Raw genomic sequence first — 18,673 nt, 5'->3', positions numbered from 1 at the left:
AACTATATAGCTAAGTAACAGAATATGTTTACACGCGAAGCCAGTTATCGTACCGGTATACCCTGAATAGAAGCGCTAGGACCAAAATCTAGTCTAGTGCTCACGTGAGATACATTATTAGTTATGGGTGTGTTGTGCTTGACTTGTCGTACTCTGGGTCGCCAGCTATTTCTCAAGAGAGGAGTGTTGTTATTAACCTCCATACTGTTAGTACTGGTAATGCTGGGAGTGTACTCGTTCATGCAGTACTCCGCCGCATTGCAGGTATGACTTTATATAACGCGCGCCAAGTTTAAACTTTGATACTCGTGTGTTTTCTAACGTATTGGTATAACCGATTTAGGAAGCGGCAAGCTCAAATTCAATTGTTCGTGATGTAGAAGAACCATCTGAGATACCTATTTTTGTTAAAAAGAATGACTCTCCAAAACCAGTTGACTCTCTCAAGCCAGTTGAGAATAACTCCTTGCCACAGCCAGCATCAATTAGAACTGTTGAAGTTAGTGTACCCCAAGTGAAACAGCTAGCTAATGATGATGAGACGTTCCTTCAGCTAACTGGGAGTGAAGATGAGTGTGTGTTTTCAGCCACTACACCAGAACATAAACCCACTGTTAATGTGAGTGAGATGATTAATGTTTAGTCTGGGTGATACGTACATTGAATGTGAGTACAGAAGGTTTTATTCACTGTCGTCTTAAGGGAGTGGCTGTTAGAAGTTCTGTGCTTTTTAGGTGTTGGACTTGTTTGATGAGTTAGCATTTGATAATCCTGATGGAGGAGTGTGGAAACAAGGATATGATATTAAGTATGATGTGGGGTCATTCAAGGAGGAACCTCTTCAAGTGTTTGTAGCCCCTCACTCCCATAATGATCCTGGTGAGTGTCATGTACAATTAACATTATGCACATGCTGTAACATATTTGAATACTTACACACACACACACACACACACACACACACACACACACACACACACACACACACACACACACACACACACACACACACACACACACACACACACACACACACACACACACACACACGCAAAAACCTAAGACCACTCCAAATAAATTCTCTGTGTCATGTCCTGTACTGAAGCACTTTTGTGTGTGGGCAGGCAGTTCCTTTCCATTATTTCATTACGAGATAAGCAGCTTTTCAAACCATTGTTTACCTGGCACAACCATAGCAAGCTGCATGAAAGTAAATTAAACTTCATTAAAATTGCAGGAATAGCACAAAAGTGAATTTGTGCTGGGCTAGTATCCCACAGGAGGACTGTCCAAGTCTCACGGAGAGAGGTCAATTAACCTGAAGTTCCATAACAACCCCAAGCAAGACAGTTGGGCCCTGGTGTTTTCTGGGGGAGCACACACAGGGTGTTGTGCAGATAAATTCTCCTGGGGCAGGGCTAATACCAGCAGAAGGACTATCCAGGTCCCAGGTCATTGTGGAACCCTAGTTCCACAATGACCTCAACACCACTACGTGAGACATGGACAATTGTACATTTGCTTTCCCGGTTAACACCATGAACCCATTAATGTTACAGCTGGGTGAGCTGCTTCTTCAGTTAACATACAGGTCCCCTTTATACAGCTGGGTAGACTGGAGTGATGTCAGCAAAATTTCTTGCTCAATGATGCAACAACAGCAACTTTACATCGAACCACCTTTTAATCTCTCTCACTCATACACAAAGGAAAACCTCCACCGGCCGGTGAAACACAGCCATTGCTGCTCAGCTAACTATTACTGGGATACCTGTGCACCACTCAGGCACTCAAGTCTTGTGCAGACAAATCCTTCTGGGGCAGGACAGGTAACCTGTAGGAGAACTGTCCAGGTCCCACAGTGAGAGGCCACAGATCCTGAGTTTCCAGTACTACCAAGCAAGATGAGGCATTTTCTTTTCCAGCTAACACACCAGATACCCGTTTATGTTGCAGCTGGATGGGCCAGTTGATACCAGGCCCCCGGGTAATTGGGTACTGGAGCAATGTGAGTAAAAGCATAGATAATAGAGTAAAGGGATAGGAAACACAAGCGATTTCCGGTTTGATTTCCGTTACGCGTGACTTGAAAGGACAAGATAGTTTTGTGAGAATTAGTGTTCTAAGCAGCGTAAATAGTAATCCAACAGACTACAGTAAGTATTTAGGCCTATGTGAGAGATTTTGGCGAGAGAATTCAGACCGTAGATTTTGTAACAAAGCATATCGCATTAACCGTGATTGTTACACGCTGTCACACTTTCGCTCATCGTACCTTCATGCCTCGTCCATACCGCTTCTTTTATAGCCGGTTCCACTTTCGAATCTTGTGGTAAGCTAGGCGTGTCACCAACACAGTCTTTTACCGTTGCGTTGTACTGCAAGGTGGTTTAAACTTTCGGTTAAAAATGGAAGATACTTAGTCGTTTCTTCAAGCAACAGTTCCTGTTTTGCTCCGATATTTCCTCTGGTTCCCTCTGTTAAATGGTAAGGAATAGGTTTATCACAGTTAAAAGGATAGAATATATTTACGAAGAAAGTAAAGTGGTTTAAAGTAATTTTTGGGCTGTTTTTTTCACTTTCAATCTCCTTTAATTTTGCGTATAACTTCCTTGAGGGTTGGTACCATCCTATTTCCCTCGTTTACTTACTTGAGTTCACTGTAGCGAAGTTTCACAGTCGTTGGTTACAAAATTCTGTCGTTACAACAATTTGTTTCTCTTTGATACAAGCGCAGCAAGCATAACGAGTATGTTCGTGACGTACTACACGGAATTCCAATAGAAATGTACGTATTTTGTGACGTCACGTTATTGCGTTTCCTATCCCTTTAATCTATTATCTATGGTAAAAGGAAGCAGCAACTTGGCATAATACATCAAATCTGGAACCTTATATTCATTACCAGGCCAATTAATGCTCTAGCCAGTTGGTATGCTGCCTCACACACACACACACACACACACACACACACACACACACACACACACACACACACACACACACACACACACACACACACCGCGTGCGCGCGATGCACTACATGTATGCATATGTACGTACATAGTTACTACAGTGAAACCGGTCACCCTCAGGCCAGAACTTTCCTTTCTGGCCTTTATATACACGTGGTTGTTATAGTGCTAGGACAGCCTGCATACAGTTAAATTACTATTAAGAGGCTCCCCAACTGCAAATGCTAATTGTTTTGCAAACAATTATCAGTACAGGTAGGACAAGATGAGCTTGTTATGAAGCCAGATAGATTATTTTTTGCACAGTATTTGCAATAGTCATAGCTGTGCTAAATTGTTGGCTAAACAAACCAATACAGTCATCAGTACAATAATACACAGTTGGGTTCTTGGCTGGCTGTTATATGTGTTAAACAGGTGTCTACTTAAGGCAAGCCACTTTTGTGTGGAAAAAAATGTTTGGGACCTCAAGACCAAGGCCATTGTACAAAGATGCCACTTAACACTTAAACCCGCGTAATCCAGAAAACTGGATTTAAATTTAATAAATACACATGTCTTGCACAAAGTGCTGTAGGGTAAAATCCTAGGTATCATTTTAATCCTTGTTACATCACAAGTAGAATGACATAAATTGCGTAGCCATAGGATGGACACTTCAAAAGTTATAGACACTAAGTGGTGAGGCCAAAATAGCTGTAAAATATATTTTTGGTAAGAAACCATGCAGACGCTTTACATTCCTTCATAAAATGATTGATAACTCGATGGTGGTTGCTCCTATCACCTTGCAACAGTTTCCATTCGATTCACTGTTAAATTTTCTATCAGACCATATATGACTCACATGAGTAAACCCACAATCAAAATTAAACACGTGGCAAGAATTTTGAGCACAACTTGCCACTGTTCATTGCTTCATAACAAGTAAGCCACTGTAGTTACAGTGTTCATTAACCTTCTCCAAGTATCCCAGTGAACAGACTTTTGATATATATATTTGTAGGCTGTAAGAATTAAGTCACCCCACCTAGTGTCGCCATCCGTGCCCATATTGTGTAAACGTCAAGTTCTCTGTGGGTTTAAGGGTAAATCTGGATGACCCTCTGTCCCAACCCTCCATGGAAGGTACTCCAGGGGATACCGAATAACCCATTTACAAGCCATTGAATTTAGGCTAGGAGAGAGAACTCTCCTAGCTAGGTGATGCGGGTAATCCTACAGAATTTACAGTTTTGAAATATAGAACCAGACCCCCAGAAGGGTGGATAGGCCATAAACAATTGCAGGGACCTGAGTCAGAGACTTGTGCAAAGCATGGTGTATGCATTATGTGAAACCCTCTTGTTTCATGACCAATGTGAGGGAGTCTCCCTGACTCTGTATGGTCTCCACTACACGGCAGAGCCAAGGGTACTGCCATTAGCCACATTACCTACGAGTGATGTGTTACTCTGTCCACAACAAGGAAGCACAATGTTTTGAGCAGCAACAGTGTGAAATTAAGTTTACACTTACTATCTGTCCATTCTTCCCAACCAGGTTGGATCAAGACATTTCAGGATTATTATTCACAACAAACTAGACACATTCTCGACAGTGTAGTGAATGCTTTAGCGGAGGATGAGAGGAGACGCTTCATTTGGGCTGAGATCTCTTTCTTTGACCTGTGGTGGAATGAGCAGTCGGCTGATCGTAAAGAACTTACAAAGAAGTAAGCAGTAATATCTGTATAGTGTGTATCGTATGTGTATCTGAATAACCCATACATGTGTATATGCCTCTTACTAATGATTGCGTGTGTTTGTTGAGCAACAACTTTTTAAAGAATTGAACAGAGAATAAATTTTGTAGATCAATGGTTTAAAATAAATTAAAAGCATCAAATTTTCTCCCTTCATTATTCAGTTTATAAATATAAAGCACACCCTTGCCTTATAACTTGGTTACCTGAAATGATGTATTTCCGCAGTCTTTTACTTCACAATATTTTCAAGGACCTCCTGCTATGGAATTCGAAACGCTTAATGTGTTACTTGATCATGTAATGGCTTGTCCTGTTTCTATGGTATCTCACATCCCTCGCAGTGTTCGTCCCCTCTTGGCTCATGTCCTAAGTGTGGAACTTCAAAGAGCTTGTTCATCAACTTGGTGCTTTGTTAGATTGCTAAAGCCGGTTTGCTAAAGCTGTTCTGCGAATTCCAGTGAGTCATCACCACCAGCGCAATGTGCTTAGTTCCATTCTTCTAGATCATTTACACACTTGGTCTCTCTCTGATGGCGTTAAAGAAAAACAAACCTTTGATTGTGGGAGTTGCACTTCATTGAACATATGCATGTGCTCTTAACCGTGGTTTGGGTATGTGTATTGAAAACTTTAAATTTCTTCTACTTGTCAACATGGTCACTACCTTTACCATCCATGTTAAATCTATGGGATATTTACAGCCACTTGCATAATTACACAGCTCCAAAGAAGTAGTTCTGATGTTGGAATGTACTTGACAGGTGCTCTGTTTAAGGGGGGGGGGGGGGATACGGCTCAGGTGTGAACTGTAATATTGCAGAGGAGGTTAGTCACACGTCATCAAACATCTTGTGATATCAAAGTAAAGTTAAGTTCATTCAACACCAACATCTAGTATCAATATAAAATATTGTAATGTGCAAATTGATATTGATAAGTTACAGCTCCCAGAGCCCTGCTTTCAGTTGCCCAACACCGTGTGGCAAGTAGCTACTTGTATTCAATGCACTGTACATCATGAGTAGCAAACTTGGATAATAAATAGACCTGCATCATGTAGTAACAACATTAGTGATTTCCACTCCCAATATCTAGCAGATGTCATATTGAACATGTGGTTGTCGATATTCATAGGCAGGCCTTGTGATGTATGTACAAAAATTCATGCTGTGTAAGTATGGAAAGAACTCTAGGTCCTAGGCTGTATGGCTTGCATATTACAAGGTGTTGTTGTTTTCAAAGATAGAGCCTATTAACATAACTTGCAAACTGGTTATGCTGGTGTTTACATATTGTACTTGTTTGTCAAGTTAATGCCATTTTCCAACCAATTGCAGTGTCCAGCTGAGCATGACTATTTGAATTAGAAACATCTGTTCTTTGTAGTACTTTCTGAATAAAGACCACAACTTTGGTTCAAGCAAGTATGTGTGACTGTAACCAGAGAATAGCCTATGTAAAAGTACTTGGTCCCAAGTTCCATCATAATAGAGGGTATAATTTGTCTGCCCATGCAGTCACCTTGTGAGTTGTGCACTTCTGATTAGTAGTATGCGATTCTTGTGTGGTGTGTATTTAAGTACTGTGGTAAGACCATGTTGTCTTGAAATAAATTTTCATAAGTAGAAATTAATGAAGCAAAAAAAAAAAACCAAGAGGTGCCACTTTGCCCCTTACTTTTATTTTGTTATGTTTTGTACTCATTTTGTCCTTAAATTTATGTTCCAGCCATGTGCTCTTAAAATTTTTGCCCGTATTTGAAGTGGCCTAATTATATATTTTTCATAACACATGCCTACCATGGCATATACCCAAAAAAAAATTGCAGTGTGTATATTTCAGTTATGTACTTAGTGAGATTTTTTTTTTTTTTTTTTTTTTTTTTTGCATTTTAAGTTTTATTGATATCTCTTAGCCCAGGATTTTCATGTTTTAAATTTCATGGAAAAATCACAGACCACTATTGCTCAAGATTTTTGTTTTCGTTTTTAACTACTTGGCTACAGGATCTGGATTGATTTTACTTCACAGAGCATCTGAGCCAAGTAACACAGTACCAGCAATCCCTGTGCAAGGCATACTGTAGTCTAATCTTGCAGTAGGTCAGCTACTGCCGTAGTTTGTAGGATAATAAAATTGCCTTACTGACTGCAAACTGTGAAACTTGCATACGTAGTACATACCACAAATATTTCCAGGTATATATGACTTTGCCACAGCTAATGTATTAGGTATAAGTTCTACTTGATGTGTTATTTCTTTTTTGTTATCTTTCTTGTTACTAAAGAAAATTGACAAGCTGTGTGGTTTTGAATACAAAGAATCTAAAGAATACGTATGTGTTGCAGCAGGATGCAGTTACTGATCTGAATTAATTTACTTTTGGTGTACTGTAGTTACACTGGTCTATATACTCAGTCTACGTTCAAATGCAGGAATGTGCCTACAGTGGTCGGCAGTGGTCAGTACCGACCACCACTCAAATAAAATAGCCACCGCTACCTCTCACCAACCAAGTACAGAATCACCTGTGACATACAAAGTTAAGGCCCCACACTACGTTTCTTGTCCCAACTTTATTTCTTGTAGTCACCACTACTCTAAACCTGGGCACATCACCGCAAATGTACTTGAAAATACAAATATACGTCATACACATGTGTATGAAGGGTCTTACAGTACATCATATTCTATAGGTTAATAAAGAATGGTCAGTTAGAGATGGTCACTGGAGGATGGGTGATGAATGATGAAGCCAACACTCACTATTTTGCCATGATTGATCAACTGATGGAAGGACATCAATGGTTACATGATAATGTCGGTGAGTGAAATATTTTCCTTTAGGTAATTAGCTAAACTATCAACACACAATGGTACATATCTCCAAGCAAATGCATATGTCCACTTTTCGGGTGTTTTTATCCACTTTTGTATCAAGCAAAGTTACTTTATAGAATTGTTGTGTTTGCTATTGCCTTCATGACATCGTAAACCCTGTGTACACTTAACCCTTCAAAGATGGAATTAATTTTGAATATGAAATAGTGAGTAACTGTATACTGTAGGTAGAGCATCAAGCACTACAGAGCATGTAAACAGTTTTGCACAGCACTAAAGAATACTTTTGATACGAAGTGATGAACGGCAGACATAGTCTTCACCAAAACTAGACGGCGTTTTGAGTGTATATTTTAAAATCGTGTGCTCTATTGTACATGTATACCACTCAATTCAGTAGCTCACGAGGATTCTAATGGCGTTTAGTTTAAGGCCATAGTGTTAAGTATGGCGAAGATATGCCTTGATTAGTGAAGCGGTGTACAGCCATGGTGGACCTTTGATGAAGAAGGCTCTTTTCTAAATGGTGTGATGAACGGCATTTTTCTCAAATTCTTCAGTGCTTGGTGCCATTTTATTGGGAAGTTCATGGTAAATAACATGGTGGCTGTGGGATCTTTCTGTTGAGAAGTTATTTGAGTTTGTATAGAGGTATGCATCAAAGCTTAAATATAGGGTTATGGTTTTCAACGGGTTAATTAAGGATATGTAATTATATGTACATATGTGACTATCAAAAGTTTTCATGCAGCAAAAGAATCAATATCTTATATGAAATTTGAGTGTGAATAGTTGGAGCTTATGGAATTTGCCATTTTTGCTAGCAAATGCTGGCTCTTAACTTGCAGTTGCAATTCACCAAGTGTTTTCCATTATTCCCATGATATTATATGGTGTAGGTGTAAAGCCAATATCTGGTTGGGCTATTGACCCATTTGGCTACACTCCCACAATGGCCTACTTGTTGCAGAGGATGGGATTCCACAACATGTTGATCCAGAGGATACACTATGCCCTCAAGAAACACTTCTCTAAGAAGAAACAGCTGGAGTTCTTGTGGAGACAGAGCTGGGGTAAGTAGTCGTTTAAACAATGTCCACAAATAAAAAGCCATCTTTCTAGCTGAATTTTTGATTTTTATTAGGAGTGTGAATTCAACAATTATTTGAACATTCCTGTTTCCATTGCTGAATCCTCTAGTTTATTTTGCTAAATGTACATTACTATGAGGGACCTACACTGTACCAGTCCAGCTGATGGTTTTGACTAGGCCACTTGTATTAATTTAAGCTTTTTGAAGCACTATAATTTACAAAAAAAAAAAATAATCAAACAGATGAGTTTTCTATATGTGTAATCAATACAATACTGTAACTCTAATAGAACAGTCAGCTACAAACTCCAGTTAACTATTTTACAACTTGCATACAGTCAACTGAGGAAGAGGGGAGGATGCCTTACTTTTCGAAGTGTGCTTCACACTTGTACAGTGACACCTAACGTTGTGTCCTTTCCTAGTGTTCTACCACAACCCAGCAGAGTTGGACTAAATAAAAATAGGTTCCTACACCCTGACTGAACCCTGATACTTTTCATTAGGAATAAAATTGAAATCCTTTCAGTAAGAAGACCTCTAATACAGTAGTATCCATTTTTAAGTTGTATGGCTACATTGTGTACAGATCACAGTACATCTACGGACATGCTGTGTCACATGATGCCATTCTACAGTTATGATGTCCCCCATACCTGTGGACCTGACCCCAAGGTAATTCCCCTACTGATGTCATCATGACTTATATTATGTGTCCTTCCAGATTTGTTGCCAGTTTGATTTCCTGCGTCTTCCAGGACACAGGGTGACCTGTCCATGGAGAGTACCCGCTCAAGTGATTACTGGGTCTAACGTCCAAGAAAGGTATTTCTCACACCTTATTTGTACATAGGGAGACCTATTTATAGAAGGTACTTTGTTTCAGTCTATGGCTTTCAGTGAATGTTCAATAGAGGTTACCCATCCGTATACGTCATCTTAAGTTACAAAGACACTGCGTTTTTGAGGCAAAAAATCAATGGGATCCATACAAGAAAATGAAACATTTTGTGATTTTGCACAATTGAAGAAAGACTTGGGCGAAATCTCTACACCGAGTGAGTTACAGCCAATTGAAGAGCGGGAATAAAGGTGAGTGGGTTAACAGCGGTACAAGCCAGCGAGCAGCTGGAGTTTGATGGACCTGTTTCTTCCAGTTGCAATGCGTTATTACTAAGCAACGAATAACATAAGTACACCACAACCTTTTCATTTTCACTAGCATTCTTCGACTTGTAACTCACTCTTGCCTCACGCATTCGTGAAGATAACCTGCTGTTGTTATACGGAAAATGTTTAATGGGACATGAAACAGATAACCTCTATAGCTTCCTTTAATTTTATAACCTGAATATGTGTACCAAGGCTCATTGGTCCTAATGTTGCTTAACTAATTCTTACTAAGGTAATTGTGACATACTAAAATTTAGAGAGTTGCTTAAGCCTTGATGAATACAGTGTTATAGTGTGGTACCTGCTATATGTTTTGATGATCAACAAGTAACAATCAATTATAATTGTTTAATTCCCCTTCAGGGCAACTATGTTGCTGGATCAGTACCGCAAGAAGGCACAACTGTACCGTACCAATGTGTTGTTAGTGCCCCTAGGGGATGATTTCCGTTATGACTCCTCGTCAGAGACACATGATCAGTACAACAACTACCAGAGGATATTCTCATACTTTGACTCTCACCCTGAACTGAACGTGAAGGTGTGTAGATGATGTGTGTGTCTTGTGGTGGTGTTAGTTTTGGGAGAGAAAAGCTTCATATTTCTCTCGTATACCAAATCAACTTTGACAAAATCTTATACTGCCCATCTACATAATATAATGGATGATTAAGTCAGTTCACAGGTTTGTTAATATGAATCCATGTCTATTTGCAGGCTCAGTTTGGCACTTTAAGAGATTACTTCACTGCCCTTCGCAAGTCAACAGGTTGGGAATGTTACACACACACGCGCACGCACGCATGCACACACGCACACGCACACACACACACACACACACTCCCTTGAGAACAAGGTGATAAACTCTTGATACCATGTACAGCTTGTACATACTTATGTACTTGGTAAACCACAACCAAGAGTGAATAATAAAAGAGAGAGTATCTAACTCAGTATAGTCTATCAAAAATGAGGGCTTCAAGTCTTTCTGGTTATTATAGTAAATCCATGCTTATGATTAAAGTGTTGATAGAGCAAGTTAACACTCAGCAGTGAAACTCAAAGTGGTTACTTTGACAGATCAAACAAGCCATATTAACACCTCTCATGTAAATTTGAGGGAAGCCTATGGACTTAAAGCCTTCATTTTTGATGGGCCATACTGAAGTTAGACACTCCTCCTCTTTCTTGCCACAACCTAATGTTTGTTAATATTATATCACTTAACATTATTTATGTGTATACCACACAACAGGTGTATCAGGTAGTACTCACCCACCTGGCTATCCGACATTGACTGGAGACTTCTTCACTTATTGTGACAGGGAACACGACTACTGGAGTGGTTACTACACCTCTAGACCATTCTATAAGAATCTTGATCGTATACTGGAAGATAGGCTGAGGTATATAGTAGTCTGTATTGTGTTCAGTTGCATATTGTATCTGAGTAAGTGGCTTTTTGTTCTTGTAGAGCTGCAGAAATAATTTACACACTGGCCAAAGCTGAGTCACTTCCCCTAGCAGATGGATTGGATACATTGCTAACAAAGGCTCGTCGTAACCTAGGCCTCTTCCAGCACCATGATGGAATTACTGGTACTGCAAAGAACCATGTTGTTGTGGACTATGGTGCCAGGTAATGCTTTATGTATTCTGTAATTTTAGCACAGTGTGACTGATATGCATGCCTTGTGCGTGCGTGCGTACGTGCGTGCGTGCGTGCGTGCATTCATGCATGGTGTGTAGGAAAGCAAGTGCCAACTGTCCATGTCTCACACAGGGGCTGAAGGTCTAGGAGGTACTTCAAGAGCCCACACCTATACCGGTGAGACTTGACAGCCTCCTGCAGGTTACTAGTCCTACCCCAGTAGGATTTGCCGACGCTGAATTGCCACACTTGAGTAGTACACAGGTGTCCCAGTGCTGGTTCACTGCTAGCACGGTAGCTGGAAGGCTTTGCTTTGCTTGTGTGGGTGCATGCATGTGTGTGTATTAGTGTATGTCTATGTGTTTTGTTTGTCTGTGGTATGCAATCACATTGCACATGTGCTATGTGCGGTATACAGGCTACTTGATGGAGTTAATGGAGCTGATCGTGTCATGGCAGCTAGTGCTCAAGCCTTGTTGCTAGGCAAATCCCAAACACAATCCACAACTAGTGAAATGATATTTGATGTCAGTGAGACAAGAGCCCAACATGATGCTCTCCCAGAGAAAAAAGTCATCAAACTTGCTGAGAATGAAAAGAGGTGAATTGATATATAGTTCCCATTGAGATATGATCTTCCTCTCTACACAGGGTGGTATGTCTGTACAACTCACTCACTCACAGCAGACAGGAGTTAGTTAGTTTGGTTGTCAGCACTGCTTCAGTCAGTGTAAGTAACAGGCTGTGACTCGTGGGTGGTCAGTAATAATGGTTTGATGGGTGTCTGTCTGTCTGTCTGTCTATGTGTCTGTGTGTAGTGGGGCTGATGCTTTTTACCAGAAATACTTGTGACGTTGTTATTGTAACCACTAGATTTATGATGCTGATGATAACCCGATAGCCAGTCAGGTTAATCCTGTGATGTCATCAAACAACATTGACTCTACTAAATATGAGGTGCATAGAGATTATTCACCATTGTATGTAGTGTGTAGGGAACGTTACAGAATGCACAAATATATAGCAAAATTACTTGTATCAAGTTGCATGACTGTATGGGCTGTTACAGCTGTATATACCAGAAGTACTACATGCATGTAAACTTAAAGTCTGCTGAGTATTAATATGTGTAGTATATTTAGTGGCATATTGCATGTTTGTGTTTGTAGTGCATAATTCATAGGTGATGTGGAAAGGGGAGGGGACAATGTGCTTTAAAGTCTGTAGTAGAGCAGTCAGCTACTCTAATCTTCTAAAATTAATTTAAATCCCAAGTGCCACACTGGGTGATAACTACCATATAGCTAGACAGAGCAGCTCTGCTACTGTGGATAAGTTAGTTACCAACTTACTGCATCACCCAGACTGGTTTTTGGCATAACAACCGCGAGTGGTATTGTATACCAATGGAGCAAAGCCTAATATGGAAATGTAAATGCAAGAACACACATACAATGGTTAATCCATTACACAGTGACATTATACTTATACTGTTGTGATGGGTTAAACAAATGTTGAGAAACAGTCTGTGTCTATTTCAGTCACTCCGGTGATCAGTCCCAGCAGTATATGGTGAAGAATCAACTTCATTCAGTAACCTCTGGCTCCATCATTCTGTCTCGGGAGTAATCCTTGTTGCTTTTTAGCCCTTGGACACCACGCAATGCCACTCCACCCAACCCCACACAAAGGTGAATCATACCTCCGGAAACTACTGCTTTATAAAAACATCCATCACCACAATTTGTAGCCCTGTACACCTGTATATACAGTACTGCTCAAACGCAATGTCATCTCGTGAGAGTGCGAGCAATTAAAAACTTGCTAATTACAGGTGGCATGGCACCTGTTTCTCTCTTGAGCATTCATCCCGTTTCTTTTGGGGTGAACTCTCAAGTAAAATGAGTGCCACACCCCTTAATTAGCAATTTTTTAATCACGTGCACTTTCGCAAGACGACGTTGCATTTGAGTGGTACCATAGTGCCTCTCCAGTAGTTGCAAAGCTAAATTCATACTAAATCTTGAGCACACTGAGAACTCACTACAAAGAAACTCAAACATGAGCTTCTTAAATACAGTGGAACCTCAGTTATCCGAACCCCTTGGGACCAGGGATGGTCCATAAGTCTGAAGTCCGTATCTCTGAAACTGTGTATAAATAACCTTTAAAAAGCACAAAGAATTTTTTTTATATCAATGTTTCAACCACCCTAATAGAACAGTCACTACTCTAATAGAGCAGTCTTTTCCGTAGTTTGGTTAACCAAGAATCCAGATATGTGGGGTCCGAGTTCCACTGTATCCATATTGCACTGGGATATAGTATATCATTGTTATATTTTATACTTGTCATCGGCTTTGCCTCAGATTTGTATATAACAATGATATCACCTTGTAATGGGATATAATATTACATGTACCTGTAACAATGCTAAAGCCTCCTCCACTGCTCAAACATATGTCACTAGTGTGTAGTGTATATGCAGCTATGATGACTGATGTCTATTGTTCCCCTTGTGTAGGTGGTGTTCATGGTAAAGCTTGCTCCACTCAGTGTCACCAAGTACCACATTGCTGGAGTAGCTAACCAGTTGACTATGATGGCCACAGTGGAGTGTAGTAGTGGTGCCCCCTCCAAGTGAGTTTATTGTAGTATATGTGGGGGAAGGGTGTTTCCATAACTGAAAGTTCCATAACTGAAAGTTTGTAATGTTATACAAACCAGTTTATTCACAGAAAAATCTTAAGGCAACTGAAGTTTATCAGTAGAAATTAAATGTTTGCAAGTATATCCTCAGGTGCATGCTCCCTCCTAACTGAACTTAATATTCAAACACTGTATACACAGGCCGTAAGGAATCATTTTCAAATGTGTGTCCAACAATTGTGTTTGCTCATCTCACATCTAAATGTGTACCAGTTACAATAGTACATGTTAATCCCTTGCATATATTTTATAATAAGTACAAATGTGTTACTTCTGTTTTAGCTCACTATTCAAGACATCATCTATCACATCTCAGTCACCATTCACATTGAGCACTGAACGACTTGAGGTCTCCTTTGATGGCTCCACCGGCCTGCTGCAGTCAGTCAGGGCACACGGCTCTTCCAATCGTGAGGTTAAGACTGTGCTTGACTTCACCGTCTACTCATCTCGAGCTAGTGGAGCATATCTGTTCCTGCCTAATGGAGGAGCTGAGGTGAGCCAGCCTAATTATAAATATTATAATATGGGATGTATTTACAGTTACCTGTTGAGAAAAATAGTTTTTAGATAAATGATTTTGCTTAGTGACAAATTATTATAATTAAACGGTCAATTTTGAGTTTGAATAATTGAGGATCTGAGGTTTAGATAACTGAGAGATATGTAGTTCTGTCGTGCAGGAAACAAGCACAACAATACCAAATCCATAGCTTTTTTTCCATTTTTAAAAGTTCAAGCATGTTATTTTGCTATGAAAATACAATGTGAGCCCTTCAGATTGTTGTACATCATGTGTACTGTAGAAGAACAGTTGTCTTTTCTGTGAATTGTATCTTCAATATCCTCATCGAATAATAATACTGCCAAGTCTGCCGTAAAAAGAGATTTGTTCTTTGTCTGCTTATAGCTATTGTCATTTAAAGGTGCTCAGTTAGACAGGTTACACTGTACATATTTCATGTTCTCATTGTTTTTACAGAGCATTGTTCATAAATCATCACTACCATTCTGTGTCATCAAAGGACCAATGGTCAGTCATCTATCATACTTTAGTTGGATATAATGTGTGTTTGTTGCTCTACAGCTTCACCGGGTACAGGTTACCATGGAGATGATCACCCATACTGCACAGATATCTAATTCACCAGGTGAGGTACTGTACATAAGAATATGTGTAGTGTTTGTGCAACCTGTGATGAGCTACATGATTTATTGTTTATTGCAGGGGTGGATGGTCAGTCGGTGTATATATCTAACATTGTGGATGTTAGGAAGGAGAGTAACAAGGTGTGTGTCGTGTACATGTGTTTACAGTAAGGCTGCATGATCTAATGGCTGGATCATTGGCCCTTTGGGGGGTGATGCTAGGTAGTTGTGATTGTGTAACAGCGGCCACCACAGAATGGTTTGCTGTACTTTTGTGTATTCATGTGCATGAATTAGTTTGTGTTCTTCATTTAGTACACATATATATTTGTATAGCTTACACATACCATCAATTACAGCATACAATAATTGTTACAGGAGCTGATCATGAAGATTTCAACGACAGTTAATAATAATAACCGTGTCTACTACACTGACCTTAATGGCTTCCAGGTTTGTGCATAGAAATCATTTGTATATACGCTGACACCTCTCCTACATATATTTATAGGATATGCACATTTCGCTAGCTCTGTTAGTGTAAACTTAACCATCACATTTTCTTGTAATATATACATTCAACAGTGTTGGATGACAGTGAGGCCTTTGACTTTAAAGTGCAGTAAAACTGAAATGTATACTGCAAACCTTTGGTGGAAATTGCAGGACTTTGAGCACAGCAAAACCTTTATAAAAAGGACACCCTGTTAGTAGGGACACTTGTCCATGGTCCCATTTGCATTTGTGTACCTGTTATCAGGACTACTTTCTAACTGATCACAGTGTGAAGGTGTCAAGCTCCATGTGGCTTTCTTACATGAAGTGTATCATTTTATTCTAATATAAGGCGGGTGGTCCTTATGAAATCAGAAGGCAGGAGAGTTCAGCAACAGTGAAATGACTGCTCAATTAGAGTATGACTATACTGACTGTTCTATTAGGGTATATTGATCAATATTCTATTTCCCATGTTAGCTTTCTTACAGGTTTTATACTCGGAAAACGTTGTTGATTATATTCAGCATATTTTTTGCAGCCCAATATGTAGTTTTGAAATCATTTAACTTTTTTGAGTAGATTTTTGCTATGTATTTCTATTTTGTACTTCTGAGGAAAAGATATGGGTAGTGGAGTGACTACAGTACCAATAATAGTTGCCTAATTTTGCTATACAATTTCATTAGTGGTCCTTGAAATATTATTGTGATGTTTCAGTCTATTCCTAAAATAATTGCTGTCAAAACATTTACACCATAAACACATTGTGGGTTCGTATGTGTCTTTCTGTCTGCCCGTCCTTCCATATGTAAGTACTTTCTACTACTTTCTTTTTCATTCCTTGTTACAGACTGTACAGAGGAAGACACTTGATAAGTTGACCACACAAGGCAACTTCTACCCTATGCCATCCTACATGTTCCTCCAGGACACAACCTCTAGAGTGACACTGTTGTCAGGACAACCACTGGGTGTATCTAGCCAAGAAACAGGTGTGTTACTGTCACCCTACACCCCTTAGTCATAACAAACATGATGTGATAGGTGTTTTTGAGGTGGTACTTGATCGTAGACTGTCAATGGATGACAATCGAGGACTTGGTCATGGAGTCATGGATAACAAGGTCACTTTGTCCAGCTTTAGGTTACTAGTGGAGCACAGGAGTTCTGCAGACTCTAATGTAAGCACTGTGTCTTACTTTATAGGTACTGAATCAGGTGCACCTTCTTATAGTTTAGCAAATACTGCTCACTGCTATACACTCGCATTATATAATTTCGTTTTTACCAACTTGAGCAGACATGTTTGAACTACAATTCACAACTAAAGTTCACCCGGTCCTTAGAGTGAAAGTCTATCACGGTTAAGCTTGCTAAAGAACCCCTGAATGACCACATATTACTCTAATAGAGCAGTCAGAACATTTACAGTGACTTATTGTATTGTTGTCCACTAGCCAACAAGACAAGTGGCCTACCCATCACTGATGGCACACTACACCTCATCCATACTAACACTACCCATACACCCCTTCATCATGAAGACATCAAGTATTCATCAACTAGCAGCTTCATATACTGGTAAGTTCTTATAACAATTATATAGTATGGCATGTTTTGTGTTAGAGATATGATGCACTATTGGGTTGAATTTTGAGCTAAAATAATACTCGTGCAATTTTTGTGTTTTTCTAATACTTTTAACAGTAATTTTGAAGTTCATGTAATTGAAAAAATACATAATCAAATGTTGTTTCTATGCAAGACAGTTTAGTTGCAAACTGACTGTATAGTATAGTTTAGCCAAAGGAACGAAGGTTCTTTCATAGTGCTGAACTCTGGTTAAATACTCTAGTGGAGGATAGTTTCACTAATTAGCTAACTGAGCAGTTGGCCTATATTTTAAAAATTGTCTCTTAGAAATTTGCATTGTATTATTTGATGTATTTGTTCTGAGATCTTTTAAATTATTGTCTACAGGTTTGAAGGGTCAGTTACCATGTGATATTCACATGCTGAACCTACGTAGTGTAGTAACATCAAGTTCCAAGGAGGCTGCAATGTTACTACACAGAAAAGGATTTGATTGTGGGTTTAGTGCTGCATTGCTAACATGTCATCTCAGCAGCGGACAAGTAAGATATACAGTACGAAATAGTAGCCTAAATATTTAGTATCAGTTTTGTAATAAAGTGCTTCTACAAAATGTTGTAACTTTATGGGAATGGTATAGTAGCTCCAATACTATGTAAAGGTTAAAAACTTCCACGTCTCATTGTTCTGTTTTCGACCAACATGTGGTATTCCCTGTACGACAACTCTGTACATTCTCTAGGTATCAGCAAGAACAATGTTTACTAAAGAGCCGTCATCATCTCAGAGAATGTCACTTACTATGATGTACCCATCTGATGCCGCCCCAGATCACATTGACCCCATGGAAATCGCCACACACAAGCTGTCCTGGAGCTAATGACTGGATATCTACAATTTTGTTATGTAGTTGTATATTATAGTAATATTCATAATTTACACCCTATGGGTGCCTCTGTTTTAAAAGTTTTTTTTTTCAAATAAAGGAAGTTGGCTAGTGCAGCTTGCCTCCATTCAGAATGTATGTTGTGTGGGCAGATATAACCAGCTGAAGTGATTTTAACAAGCAAAAGTAATAAAATTATCAAAATACAAGTGTACTAATTAAAACAATAAAGAATATTGAGTTTGATGGTATTTAATGTGCTTAGCTTATTGAAACACTTTCAGTAGGTGGATCTGTGTTAAAAGAATGACCTGAGAATCAGAAACAAAGGCTATGGAAACTCTGTACTACGCCTGTA

At 39.4% G+C, this 18,673-nt stretch overlaps 1 protein-coding gene across 1 annotated transcript; it reads left to right on the top strand.

The window, feature by feature from the left end:
- Positions 1–90: 90 nt before the first annotated feature.
- Positions 91–18,473, top strand: LOC136238138 (alpha-mannosidase 2x-like). The gene is made up of 26 exons (XM_066028487.1): positions 91–264; positions 344–619; positions 735–879; positions 4,518–4,689; positions 7,419–7,546; positions 8,463–8,636; positions 9,246–9,331; positions 9,381–9,481; positions 10,193–10,370; positions 10,547–10,598; positions 11,085–11,235; positions 11,304–11,468; positions 11,899–12,081; positions 12,132–12,210; positions 12,354–12,437; positions 14,005–14,120; positions 14,472–14,685; positions 15,172–15,222; positions 15,277–15,340; positions 15,418–15,479; positions 15,717–15,791; positions 16,687–16,828; positions 16,881–17,017; positions 17,294–17,417; positions 17,817–17,971; positions 18,172–18,473. Exons 1-26 carry the CDS (start codon positions 124–126, stop codon positions 18,307–18,309), a joined length of 3,393 nt encoding a protein of 1,130 aa, XP_065884559.1. The 5' UTR covers positions 91–123; the 3' UTR covers positions 18,310–18,473.
- The last annotated feature ends 200 nt before the right edge of the window (positions 18,474–18,673 follow it).

The sequence above is a fragment of the Dysidea avara genome, chromosome 11 (genome assembly GCF_963678975.1).
Source record: "Dysidea avara chromosome 11, odDysAvar1.4, whole genome shotgun sequence".
In the NCBI taxonomy this organism is placed as follows: Eukaryota; Metazoa; Porifera; class Demospongiae; order Dictyoceratida; family Dysideidae; genus Dysidea; species Dysidea avara.
Note: the sequence above shows the minus strand (reverse complement) of the source record. Positions and strands in the feature narration are given on the sequence as shown.